Here is a 14,507-nt window from a genome sequence, read left to right as displayed (position 1 = left end):
GAGTTCTGGTATGCCAGATGTAATTCATAGGGTTCATAAAACACAAATAAATTGGTTATCAGTGAGAACGTTTGTTTTTAATAATTGCAGGAGAGAGAAATTTTACCTGAGTGTGGTGTAAATGGTACTGAAAAACACCTGGAATAGTTCAATGTGACAAACACAATGGTGGATTTCATTGTTGGTCCCTGTAGGTTTAGCTCATTAGCACTGATGATCAGGACCATGGTTTCTAACAAGGGTCCTGTTTTGCCTGGACAGTCTCAGCATAATTAGTCTCAAAAGCATTCCAGTTTGGATGATAAATTACATGGTCACCTTGGTTATTGCGTGGGGGCCAGCTAGCTTAGTTCCGTTCCATTTCCGCAGATTATGCGCCTGTCCAAAACCTAATGAGCCGTTTATAAATGTGCTGGTCTTGGTGGGCCCAGGGAGGGGATTTGCACGTTTGTCTCTTTCGACACATTTATCACAGTCACTAAAAGTTTTTTTTTACCAGTGGTGGATCAGTGGCATTTTATATAAGAAGAATTTATATATTTTCCTACTCTTTTGTAAGACGTATGATTAAAGAGTAGTATGATTTTTAAGAAACAAGTATACAAAAATCCATATATTCAATTAAATACTCTCTTTACCCAGGTGATTTTCTTCTGACACTATACCTGTACTTACAGAATTTTGTTTTCACTTGCAATATTTTAATGGTTTCTCTTTTTATCATAAATGTCAGAACATATGTCATACTTTAACAAAGACTTCTTGGAGGGTGAGTTCATTTTGAGAAAGCCTGAATATAGCTGAAGCAGGGTCTGAGGATAGAGTGCTTGGTTCATCAAGCATGATTGCTAATGCTTTAGTCTAACAGCAAGTTATCACTGTCAGTCCTGAAGACCAGTTTTTGGTTTTTTTTTTTGTTTTTTGTTTTTTTTGCCTGCACTTACAAATGAACTCGAAGGCAATGCCAGATAAAGAAGTAAAAAAAAAAAATGCTTTGAGAAATGGTGGTATTATGGCTAATGGATGCATCATTCTGGCATATGGGTTTGAAAACCCATTCAGTTGCTTTGCAGAATTAAGTGACTTAAATGACCCCAAAACCATAAGCCTGCCAGAACTTGAATATTCATTCCTCCCTGGGGTGCTTCAACCTGTATTCAAACAACAGCTTTTAATCTATTAGAAACCTTTTAGAAACCTTTTTTTTTTTGCCCTTTCATTGTTTTTCATCTTTTCCTTTTATCTGGCCCTTTTCTAATCTTTCTCTGTCTCACCCTTATTAACATGTCTGTGCAGGTTTCAGAATAAAGGGTTTTTTGTTTTTTTTTTAATTTTTGGCTGTTGGTGACCTGATAATAAAGCTAAAAGAAGTAGAACAAAACAGAATTCTCTGCCACCAAGGTCCCTTTCAGTCTTGCCCAGCCCCTTAGCCGAGTGGGACCCTTGCTGGCCCCTAATCCGCCCTGTAAAGTTCATCCCTTTGTGACTTGATTTGCTCTCTTGGGAACTCTAGTTTACTTCTATAGGTGGGTTTCCCTTTTTGGCATAAACTTCAATCTGAAGTTCTACTTTATCTTAATTTATAAACGATGAAGAGAGGGAATATGAAAAGGTTCATGGAGGTTAGTGAAATTATATTTAATTTCCTAGTTCAAGGGGTACATCGAAACAGTCTTGAATGGTTGGAGGTAAATATGTAAGAAATGGTTATGGCTGTTGTAAATCAAGTTCCTTAAGGTCCAGTTAAAAGAAGAAAAACAGCAAGTTAAATTGTGTGTGTGTGTGTGTGTGTGTGTGTGTGTGTGTACGTGTGGAATAAAACCAATTTCTGTTTGTAATAAGTTTAAGAATTCAAGTAGAAATTTTGTTAGTTATTGTCAGATAAAAAGAAAATACAGTAATATATTCCTGGGTTGAGACATGGGTAGAGTTTGCCACCTGGTGGTTCTCAAAGGCATTTTAGTTACTATTGGAGTTGCATTTCTATTTAAAATTAGATTTTCAGAAAAAATTAGTTTGGAAAAGATTTTCATTGTCGAAATGATCATCTTAAGGCCATTCTTTTAAGACGTTTATTTTGTGTATCTCTCAATGAGTAGACAGTTGTTCGATTCTAAGTGCAACAGACCTCAAATTATCCTCCTGTGTCACAGTCATTTGGGTTTAGATGATTTCTGTTTTCCTAAGTTCGAGTTTCCATGAAAAAGCCTAGCTTGGGTGAGGAGACTTCATTCTCCAGACCTCACAGCTGCTATGTACATTCCACTCGTACAACATTTTGCAAACAACAAGAACAAAAGTTAATGTTTCACCTTGGGGTGTGGATATTTTCATCTAATAAATAAGGTCCAAAAGCTCTTGCAATACTGACTGACTTCTTATGCTACCGTATCTATCTAATGTCTTAGAAAACTAAGGCTTTTATTTATGGTTAATGACTTTTCCTGGGTTTTGCCATGGATTTTCTGAATAGCTCCATAAATATTTCCATACTATATTATTTGATCATTCTTTCCAAATTGGCTTCTGTGTTCATATTTTTCTTATTTTAAGATCACCTTATTTTTTCCTCACAATTTAGTTTTACATAACATTTTGACTTGATTAAAGAATACAATTCTGAATGATATACCCCTTTCTGTAAAAACTATTAGCACTGAATTTACCAACCTCCTGGCCCAAGAGATAAATAAAATGGATTTTTACAGCTTGTCATTTGTAATTTTGTAGATCCGAGATCAGCCTGTTGTTGGGCAGCTGATTCCAGACTGCTATGTAGAACTTGAGAAAATCATTTTATCGGAGCGTAAAAATGTGCCAACTGAATTTCCTGTAATTGACCGGAAACGATTATTACAGCTCGTGGAAGACCATCAGCTGCAGTTGGATGAAAATGAGCTCCCTCATGCAGTTCACTTCCTAAATGAATCAGGTTTGTGTGTTTGTTTATGGTGTATTTTTTTCAAAACTCTGCTGCGGTAATTTATGAAAATGTGCCTGAATCTTGTATAGAATTTACATTCAAAATTTGACAGGATATCTACAAAATTCTTTAATAGGTCACTGATTTTTTCTTTCTTTCGGAGAGATCATCATGTACCTTGATGCTGAATCATATGTCACATCATAAGAAAAAAAATTAGAAATCATTTAAGGGCAGTAGTGGACAAAGTCTCTGAGGAGGAGTTAAAACATGTGGGTTCTAGAACTTGACTCTTCAGGAACTACGGGACCCTAAGCACAAGCCGTATCTTTTCATTTTGTCAAATGAATCTAGTGTATGCAGACTGTCAAGGAGAATTTTTATTGGGATGATTCAACTGGGCACTTGGAGAATCAGTGGTTCCCTGAGATGGTGCAGTTCCTCGGTGGATGATCTTTTACTCTGTTACATCACACACTGCCAGCGTGGTCTCACAGATGAACACTCGCAAAGCGACTTTGGTGCTCCTTGTGAACTTGATCAGTAAGAACCTGGCTAGAAAAGTCTGAGTTGATTTGTAGTACTAGAGTAAGTGGCTGGGGAGTTGCTGTTGATGCCGATTCTTCTGTATGAAAAATAATCCTCAGATGGATTGAACCTGATCTGTTCCTTTTCCCCATCATTCTTAAACAAGTAGTTTCCTGTGATACTCTGTTTCTTACCTATATTTGAAAATAAAGTATGTCTTTATAGTGTTCAATTAGAAAGCCAAATATTTATGAATTTCAGTTTACTTGTAAGTATATGCTGTGCAGTGTATGGCTTTATTGCAAATATGCTTATACATATGATCATTTTATATAGTTCAAAAGATACTTTTTTAAAAAAATAATATTGGGACTTTAGAGCTTGGAACTAGAATGCCCAGGTTCTAGTCTCAGCTCTGCCACTAGCAAGATTGAAATTTCCTCATCTGTAAAATAAAGAGGTTAGACTAGCTTTCTCTCTAAAGCCTTTTGATATTTGTATATTCTAAATTCCATGTTTCACTGCTTGATTTTTTTACTACAGGGGTTCTTCTTCATTTTCAAGACCCAGCACTGCAGTTAAGTGATTTATATTTTGTGGAACCCAGGTGGCTTTGTAAAGTCATGGCACAGGTTGGTGTATTATGTTTTTGTGGCATGGGGATAATGGTTGAAGAAAAGAAAAGAAAGCTCTAGGTGCGTTGAGCATTATAGAGTTTGTGTTCAATTAAGGTAGAAACTGATGTCAATACAGAACACTGTAGAGCAATCTCTGTACAAGACTGCATAAAGAGGAGCTTCATGACACTAATGAACTCATCTACAAAGCAGAAACAGACTCGCAGATGTAGTAAACAATCTTTGGGTCACCGGTGGGGAAGGGGATGGGAAGGGATAAATTTGGGAGTCTGAGTCTTGTAAGTGATAGTCGCTGTATATAAAAATAGAGAAAAACCAAATTTCTTCTGTATAGCATAGGAAATTATATTCAATATCTTATAATAACCTTTAATAAAAAAGTTTGAAAGCAAATATATGTATGTATATGTATGGCTAGGACATTATGCTCTACACCAGAAATTGACACATTATAACTGACTATATACTTCAATTAAAAAAAATTTTTTTAAAGCTAAAATTAAAAAAAGAATTAAAAAAATTTTAAAAAGAAGAGCTTCATGGAAGAAGGGAAGGTATTTTAGAGTTTATTTTAAAGTCTTTGTTTTCAAGTCACAGGCAGGTGTCTGTACTCTGTTGCGGACTGCTTTTTTCTACCCTGATGTTAGCTTTGAGTTATTGACATAGTCAGTTGAATGGAAGCTTTGTGAAAACCTTGGAGTAAATACATGTAAGAAGATTGGGTTGATGAGCCTGTGAAATCTCTGTCCAGTGGAATTGGAAGCTCTACATGTTTACCCTTTTAAAAACTGGATGGTGGTGATTATGGCTGTCTTTTCTCTAGTTTTATTTCATATGGAAAATTATTTCTTCTCCCAATAACAGTTACCAGCGAGTTGATGGTAATTCGTTAGCATTAATCCTCCTCTTGAGAAGAGCACTCAAACAGAGCATGCTAGCTCAGGGTTCCTCGGCGTTGGCACAGTTGGCATTTGGGGCCAGGTGATTCCTTGTTGTGCCTTGCTGGTTGGTGGCAGCCTCTTTGGCCTTTATCCTCTAGATGCCAATAGTACTTTCTCAGTGTGACAAGTGAAAATGTGCCCAGACATTGCCAAATATTGCTGGGGGGTGCAGAATCACCCTGGGTGAGAACAGCTGCCTCTGACTTAATCGTGAACTGAAGTGAGCCCGCGGCCGGGCTGGGGGTGGGGGGCATCTCCAGCATGTGTGCTCACTGGCAGCTAGTCTGTTTATGAGTGTAATTCGTAGTTGGCGTGTGGCTCCCTGAGTCCATAAAATGATTATATCTTTTTACGTTAGAAATCTCTCTTCTAATCAAGCCATAACAGTAATTCAGTTCCCTCCGATAATCTTGAATGATAGTATCTCATTCTAAAGGGAAAAAGAAAGCTATTTTGAAGAGGGAACTCATTTGGGGCAAAAATCCTATACCACGGAACTTGAGAACGTATTGGAACATTGAAATTGGCACTTAATTGTAATGGGGCAGTTACTACTAATCTGGTAGATATTTTTAAAGTAGCTTTTCATTCTGCTACGTGTATGCCGTGGAAAGTGTGATTTTACTCACCTGCTAAATAAGAGTGGAGCCCAGGAAGCATAGTGGTCGAGAGCCCAAGGGTCAGCGAGACCTGTGCCCAGTTCTCTTCTAAATCCTTACTGGCTTTGACATCTCTTAACATGTTAAGCCTTTGTTTCTTCACTTGTAAAATGTGGAAAATAACAATATTACTTTCTACATTGCCTCCCTAGTTCAGTACAAGTGAGCAGAGCATTTTAGTGAAATTTTATATTTGACCTATTTGGTAATTAAAGACATTATTTCAGGATGTGAAAAGAAATCTTCAGATGTGTAGGTATATGCATTCTGGAGAGAAAAGGGAGTGTTAATGATACCCTGCAGATTTTGTTGTCCTAGGTGGCGCACTGTATCAGAAAATAAGTAAACTCTATATAGTCAAGAAAAGGCTAAAGCTGCACCACAAAGTGATGTGTTTCCATGTGAATTGGGAACACTTAGAGTTGCACACATGTGGATAGTATTAGGATGGGTATGTCCTATTCAACAGAGTAACGAAGTGGTTTGCATACAGAATAGCTATCTTTTAACAGAAACAAATTCCCACCATGGCTGCCATAAAATCCTGAAGAGTCTGTGGAGCAATTAAGTTGAAACGCCATGAAAGTTCTTCTCATTAACATGATTGTACTATAAACATGTTCATTTAATTGAAAATTAAGTCAAGAATTTGAAAAGTTCAGAATTATTTTGCAAGATTGAAAGGGTCAGTAAAATGATAATTCAAATTTCTTATTAGCTTAAAAATAAATGCCATTATTTTTATTTATGCTTATATATTGAAATGTAATGTCATTTTTACTAAGGTTTAATGAGAATGAAGGCTACTCAATTGAAAACAAGAATGACTTGCCTGACGCCAGATCAGCAAAAATAAATAGGGGAATTCACCTCTATGAATCACCAAGATGAGGGCAGAAATAATTTCATGGTGCAGAAGCTCTAAGGAGCCCACCTACCTCTCTGTGCTCTGAGCTGTTAGGTCACTAAGCTTATTAAAGATGTTTCCATCAACACACAGAGAAGTTTGCAAAACTCATTTAACTATATGATAAAAGAAATGTGAAAGGGATTTATTGGATTAATCAGTTGGAGCAGTAAAAGCTTGCATGGCCATTTAATCCTGTTAAAAAGTTGTATGAGGAATTTGGAAAATTCTATTTCCTTGTGTAAGAGCACAAGTTAGGCTGATAAGTTACCAGGCTGGAGGAATATTAGGAGATCTTTTAAAGGTGATAAAATTAAGATAAAGTTTCAGGTATTTTTTTTTTATTGCTTTCTAACAAAAATGTACCCAAACCTAGAGTAGACAAGTAAACTTGGAGTAAAACATCAACAGTTTATTGTTTCTCACTGTTCTATAGGTTGACTGGTCCAGCCAAGTGGTTCTGCTCTACGTGGCGTTGGCAGGGCCCATTCACTGGTCTTCCTCCTTTGAGCTGGGCTAGAAAGCCCAGGAAGGCTACACTCACGTTCTTGGTGTGTTGATGCACCTCCGTGTGGCCTCTTGTGTATGCCTAGTCCTCTTAAAGGCTAAGCTGGTAAAATGTCAGTTCTGCCGCGTTCTAGTGAGCAGAGCAACCACAAGTCCTGTTCAGATTTAAGGGGAGGGGAAATGGATGGACTCTGTTCTCTTGAAGGATTAAGCAGCCCGCATGTGTAGGGAGAGGAAAAAAAAATCAATGTGTCCATCTCTGGAAACTATATGCTACAAATAGTGGTAGTGCACCATAGATCTAGTAAAAAAGTCAAACACCAACTTCGATTTTAAAATCAGTTTGTTCATCTAAGTAAAATAAATTAGACTAACTATATAGTAATGGCTGACATATGAGAGGTTACTTATACGCTTTTCAAAATTATCTAATTTAATTCTCAGAACAACTCTTTTAAATGGTATTTTATTAGCCCCCATCTTGAAGATGAAGAAACTGATGGACAATAAGGTTAAACAATTTATCCGAAGTTACATATTCCGGAAGTAGTAAAGTTAGGATTTAAAACCAAGCGGTTTGACTCCAGTGCCTATAAACCTAACCCTAGGATAAAATGCTCCAAACTTTATTTTCTCCAAATGAACACATTCAGCAGTATTTATCCAGCACCTAACGATGTTCCATGTATTTTTCTGGTGCTGGGACTATAGCAGTAGACAAAACAAGGTTCCTGCATTCGTGGAGCTGATGTTCAAATGAGAGGAAATAACTGATATGTGAACACTTAATGTGTTAGGTGGTACAGAGTGCTACAAAGGAAATATGAACCATGGTTGGGGATAGAGGGCAGGTTGTCAAGGTCTTAGCAACTATACAGGCACTTAGGTAGTTTTCCTCACTACTTAAATTGTAAGAGCAGTTTGGGCTATAAAGTACACAATATGGGAGAAGTACCAAATTATGGTTTTTATTATTTAAGACCCATTATACATTGCACTTATGTTCAATCAATTATGCATTTATTGATTCAATAAACATCATACATATAAAATAGAAATATAGAGATGAGAGAACAAGTCCTTGGGCCTAAAGATTTTACAGTCCATTATTTTACCCAGCTACATGATAATGTAAATAATATTTGTTCCTATTTCAGTATCCCTTAAACATTGTAGATCTACTAAAGAAAATTAAGCACAAACTTCTTTTTAAAATTAATGTGGCGAAGTAAAATGAATAGGAATACACAGAAGTGGCTAATATATGAGGGTTCGCTATTTGCTAAAAAGGGTCGTATGTGTTTCTCATGTTTTATGTGTGTTGTTCTTACAGCAGTCTAAGAGACAGTCACTTACATTATCTCATTTTACAGAGAAGGAAATTGGGTAAAGAAGTTAAATTTCTTTCTCAAGGTCACACTGTTGGTAGTGGTGCCTGGATTTGAACCTGAGTTCTTCTGAACTTTATATATATACATATATAAATATATACAAAAACACATATGTATACACACACACACACGCATATATATATATATATTTAACTTTACAATAGAGATTTAAAAAATTTTGAAACGAACAAGTAGCTTTGAATGTATGTCATATGTGTGTCTCCCCTCAATTATAAGAGTAACAAAAAAGAACAGGGCCTGGCACATTATAGTATGAACTTGTATTTTTTAATTGCTGTGATGATGATCAAAGCTCAAAGTACATTCTCCACATTAGAATCACCACAGTTTCTTGTTAAAAAAGCAGGTTCTCAAGCCTCATCCCAGACCTGTTGATCCAGACTGAGTGGAGTCCAGTGAAGTTCAGTGGTGACTTTGGGAATCACTGAACTGGGCTCCACTGCTTCTCTTCCCATTGATGGAAACCATCCCCTACTATGTACATACAAAGTTCTATTTCTACTGCAAACCCGTAGCGACGACAGTCTGGAAGATACCTTCCCTAGGAATGTATTGTTGGTTAGACTGTAATAAGAATGTGGGGCACGGAGCTGATGTGTTAGTTGGAGCTGAGGCTGGCTTGTGGTTCGCTGGTTTCAGAGGATCTCCATAATTTCTGAGCTGAGTTCACTCCCTTAATTTAATAATCTTTTTTGTGTGGGGGGGGAGTGCATGCCTCACTGGGCTTCTAGGCTGCATAGCGGCTAGCTAGAGAAACTAGGTCCTGGGTTGTACTTGCCAACACTAAAATTGTTTGATCGTTTTTACTGAGCGAAGGAGATGCTTTAAATTCCAAACCTTCCAGAAAATGAATTCCAGTGATTATTTACACATTTAAATCTTTCAGATTTTGACAGTGAAAGTGGAAGGCTGTCCCAAACATCCTAAGGGAATTATTTCACGTAGAGATGTGGAGAAGTTTCTTTCAAAGAAAAAGAGATTTCCAAAGAACTACATGTCACAATACTTTAAACTCCTAGAGAAATTCCAGATTGCCTTGCCAAACGGTGAAGAAAATTTGCTGGTCCCAAGCAGGTAAGCCAAAACTTGAACATTTAATTACCCTATGGAAATTCAACCTTATATTGGATTGTTTTAATTGTCGAAGTAACTTTAGTCTATGATAAATGTAGTGATTTTTTTTTCTTCTTGTGTAAATTTTGTGCTGAAGTATCCTTTCAATGAAAACACTGCATTTGACATTTTAAAGATATGGTATTTGCCATAAATGACGGATTTCATGTATATAATTACTGTTTGATTTACCAACAGCTTAATTTCCTTAAGAAAGGTTAATAGTGGAGGTGTGTGTGTGTGTGTGTGTGTGTTTCCTTACATGGTACTGAAAGAGTTATGTTATTAGGCAGATTCTGGGGAGATGGTGAGTTTTTGAAAGTCTTATCATAATTTATGGCTGTGAATTTTCAGAGGAGAAGGGCAACACAGTGGAGGTGTGGGTTCTCGCCCTGTATTGTAGAAGTTCTTTTTATTGCTTTATAAGCACCTAGGAAATGTTGTAAAGTAATATGACATTCAGTAGTGCCAGTTGCATTGATGGGTGGCCAGTAGCTAATTCTAAAAATAGATACACACTTTTTTCTAAGACGTGCACTTTTTTCAAGTTTTATATAATCCCTTTATTTGTCTATGCATAACTAACGGTAGTAATTTATTTTAGTGTAAATGAATGGCTGAAAATTCTTCATAGATCGTCTACATCTGAGCATGCATTTGAATTGATTAAATAACCATTGAATTTTGAAGTAGGAAGACCATGTAGCAAAAAAAATTATAAAAAAAAATTCAGTCCCTTAGACTCTTTGTCTTCAATTCACTGACTGCAGGTAGTAAAGTTCTTTGGTCAACATGGTTGAGTGTTTTATGTAGCCGTAAAATGCCGGTGTCCTTTTCTGTTTAGTCTGTCTGACCAAAGGCCTGTGATAGAGCTCCCGCACTGTGAGAACTCTGAAATTATCATTCGGCTCTACGAAATGCCTTATTTTCCAATGGGCTTTTGGTCGAGATTAATCAATCGATTACTTGAAATTTCACCTTACATGCTTTCAGGAAGAGGTAAGTATTTATTTAATGAAGACTTAATATTTAGAGAAGTTAGGAGGAAGGCATATTAAAATGTTAAAATTCCTATGTCATTTTCCTAGAATTGACTTATTTGTAAGACAGTTGAGAATCAGAAAATAAGCTCCTAAGACCTCATTTGCTCAAATAAGTTCATGCAATTTGTTAAGAAGGAAGTTTCTCAGATACTCCTCAAAGCTCACGTGTACTTATTTTAGACATATTTACAATGAGTATGAGTATCTTGCTTTTCAAGCTAAAGTGACTAGAAATAGCAGGGGTTTTCTGTGTATATATACGTATTTTTTAATTGAAGTATAATCAGTTTACAATGTTGTGTCAGTTTCTGGCGTACAGCACAGTGCTTCAGTCATACATGAACATACATATATTCGTTTTCATATTCTTTTTCACCATTAGTTACTACAAGATGTCAAATATAGTTCTCTGTGCTATACAGCATGAACTTGTTAGAAATAGCAGTTTTAAAAGGTGACATTTCTGAGTCATTGGTTTATACACACCAACCCTGCCCCACCCCCACCCCCCACGATCAGAGAAAAACTAGAAAGGACCACGACTGCAGAGTCAAGGAGTTTACTTAACAGTGTAACAGGTCCTGACCATTCAGAGCATTCAGTGTGGCACTATAATAGCTCTCTTCTGCTGCACAACCGCTGAGGGGTTTACAGAAAAGAATAAAAATGGGTGTTTGTAATGCTAGCTCTTCCTCCTGGAAGAAAGAGAGATCTTAATGGTCCAAAGGGAAAATATAATTTTGTTTTGTGGTTAAAAAATCAGCTATATGGAGGTGGTATTGTATTCTGAAATAAACCTTATCTAGCTTGCAATTAATCAACATATAAGTAGTTACATCACATCAAAGTGTTGGTTTTAGCATGACCACCGACCTCTTTTTAAAAGTTGTGGGAACTTATTTACGATTCTCTTTCTTTACCTATTAAACATATTAAGCTACCTAACAGCATGAACCTGAAATCTGTCTTAGGTTATCTCCTGGGCATTTTGTTTACTTCACTGCAAAATTGAGAATAAAACATTTAATAGACTTAAATAGATCCAGTGGATTTAATATACATGGATGAAGACCCATTAATGGTTACAATACCTTTTTTTTAAGAAGGTGTTTATTTAATTTTTAATTTTTGGTGGGGGAGGGTAATTAGGTTTATTTATTTATTTTTAGTGGAGGTACTGGGGATTGAACCCAGGACCTTGTGCATGCTAGGCATGCACTCTACCACTAAGCTATACCCTCCCCACCAAAACTTTCTTTCAAAAGAAATGTATCTCTATTACCATCACTTGTGGTGTACACAGTGATTTTTCTGCTTTATTTATGGAGCAGTTACTAATTCAGGGATATTTTGGGGTTCCTTTAAACTTCTTTCAGAGCAAGCACTTCGCCCAAACAGAATGTACTGGCGACAAGGCATCTACCTGATCTGGTCTCCTGAAGCTTACTGCCTGGTAGGATCTGAAGTCTTAGACAATCACGGGGAGAGTTTCTTAAAAATTACAGTTCCTTCTTGTAGAAAAGGTAAGGAAATGAGTACAAAACTTTGAATTGTACCAGTAAAGAAATCTAAACTTTTTTTTTTTTAATTGAGAGTTCCCCTTTCCAGTTCTGTGAAGGGTAAGGGTCTGCTAGGGTGTTGATGACTTCTTCTTGGATTATGTAGGCTGTATTCTTTTGGGCCAAGTTGTGGACCACATTGATTCTCTCATGGAAGAGTGGTTTCCTGGGTTATTGGAGATTGATATTTGTGGCGAAGGAGAAACTCTGTTGAAGAAATGGGCCTTGTATAGTTTTAACGATGGGGAAGAGTATCAAAAAATCTTACTTGACGACTTGATGAAGAAAGCAGAAGAAGGTATGTGTTGCCACAACTTAACAGATGTTTTTAAGTGATCCTTTCAACATTCGCGAAGTGAGTTTTGTAATAAACTAAAAAAAAAATTCTTATCCATAGGGATGAGTTAAAGGATGCTGCATCCAGTTGCAGTGAGAGTTCACAAAAATAGATTATATTTATTACCAGTAAGATCTTGTATTGATAAGTTCAGAAAAATGTCAGTTTGACAGTTTAAATATTGGCTGCTGTGTAACATAATCCCTTCTGTGAAATGAGAATACTTACCAAACCTACATCATAGAATTGTTATCAGCATTAAAATAGATGATACATGGAAGTAACTTAGCAACGTGTCAGCCATGCTAAGTGCAGTATAAATGTGATAAAATAAAGGATGGATAATCTCCTATTCATGTGTCAATAGTCTAAGGCAGTTCTAAATTCTACTTTCTAATGAGTGAACCTAGGAATGAGCTTTTAAAATACCAAGTATGTAGATACGAATTCAACTTTTCAACCTTCCTAAAATTTCCTAGAGAAAAGATAAGATTGGTAAGAAAACCTAAAGAGTGATTAGAAATCATAGAACATATGTGATTATTTCTGTAAATCCAAAGGACAAACTTAGGTACAACCTTAAAAGTTTGTCTTTTAAAAAAATATTTTATGTACTTTTCAGGAGACCTTCTAATAAATCCAGATCAACCAAGGCTCACCATTCCAATATCTCAGATTGCCCCTGACTTGATTTTGGCTGACCTGCCTAGAAGCATTATGTTGAACAATGATGAACTGGAATTTGAACAAGCTCCAGAGTTTCTCTTAGGTAACTGGTTTTGTTTGGTTTGAGAATCAAAAGTAGGGTACAGTTTTTATTTATAATCTAGAAAATATTCAAATATAATTATATTGTCATAGTTTTTAGTGTCTTCCTGTATTTTTTGCAATGTTTTTCCTTTGGAAAAAATCTGTTTTAAGGTCGGATGATGTTACATATCTGGAATTTGCTTTGCACACATTGTTGTAGGCTGGGTTTGAGATGGTATGGGACCACCATGGAAGCACACGTATTTATGAAATCTGTCCTTGCATTTGATTTAATTGCCAGAACTAGGGTTTGAGTCCAGAGGCAGAGCCAGCAGTCTGTGGATTTTCCACTGCAGTCAGGGCTGCCGTACCCCTAACCCTGTGTTGTTCAAGGGCCCACTGAATACTTTAAAATACACATGTATGAGGTTTTGTGTGTCTCTCTGAAGAGTTAGGAGATGATTTTCTCTTTGAAGATTTTCTCTTTGAAGGACTGTTTTTTTCCAGAGAGCCACAATAGAAGGGTACTTCACTGGTGTTATTTGTCAGTTTTTTTCTTTTTAACATTTTCTTGTCAAAAAGGCACAATAGCAGTCCTTAACTTTATTTTTGCTCCAAATTACCTAAAGGATACAACAGCCCACACTTCATTTTAATACAGCAGTCGTTATGGAATAGGGAAGGGCTTTAAAAAATTGTACCTCTCTACTACTCCCACCTGAAATGTTTGTAGAGCATTTCTTTTCTCTGCCCTTTACATTTTCCTTTGTCATCAGTAGCTGTTCAGATTGAGGGGAACCAGAACAGGTGCATCTCTTATTTTCAGTCTCTGTCTCTTCTGTCCTTTCTCTCCCTTCCCTCCGCTTGGTTTCTTTCTCTTTCCCCTCTCTTGTTTATCCAATCCTATTTTGATTCCAATACTTACCTGTTACTGTAGCCTTCATTTTCCCCTGAAACTCTCTCAATACCAACAAGATTATCTAAGTATTTTAAAAGTTGAATATTGAATATTGGAGGGAAGGGATGGGGGGATACCAAGACTGATAATATACAGAAAATACTTTTCACATGTTTACAATCTAGCAAAATTACGACATAGATGCAAATAAAGAAGTTATTATTCTTATTTTTAATGAACATTATTTCCAAGCATACAATAATCTATGCTTATACATACTTATTATGGAGAT

General features: G+C 36.4%; 1 protein-coding gene across 2 annotated transcripts in view; it reads left to right on the top strand.

Moving 5' to 3' along the window:
• LRRK2 (leucine rich repeat kinase 2) overlaps positions 1-14,507 on the top strand; it is a 135,512-nt gene that overhangs the window by 79,966 nt on the left and 41,039 nt on the right. For both annotated transcript variants that reach the window (XM_074375025.1, XM_010970532.3), the window contains exons 32-38: positions 2,731-2,932; positions 3,995-4,083; positions 9,402-9,589; positions 10,473-10,627; positions 12,048-12,194; positions 12,337-12,528; positions 13,190-13,336. In XM_074375025.1, the coding sequence (XP_074231126.1) occupies positions 2,731-2,932; positions 3,995-4,083; positions 9,402-9,589; positions 10,473-10,627; positions 12,048-12,194; positions 12,337-12,528; positions 13,190-13,336 (1,120 nt within the window). The remainder of the gene's footprint in view (positions 1-2,730; positions 2,933-3,994; positions 4,084-9,401; positions 9,590-10,472; positions 10,628-12,047; positions 12,195-12,336; positions 12,529-13,189; positions 13,337-14,507) is intronic.

Source organism: Camelus bactrianus, chromosome 12 (assembly GCF_048773025.1).
Source record: "Camelus bactrianus isolate YW-2024 breed Bactrian camel chromosome 12, ASM4877302v1, whole genome shotgun sequence".
NCBI lineage: Eukaryota > Metazoa > Chordata > Mammalia > Artiodactyla > Camelidae > Camelus > Camelus bactrianus.
The sequence above is the reverse complement of the archived record's forward strand: the minus strand, read 5'-3'. Positions and strand labels throughout refer to the sequence as shown.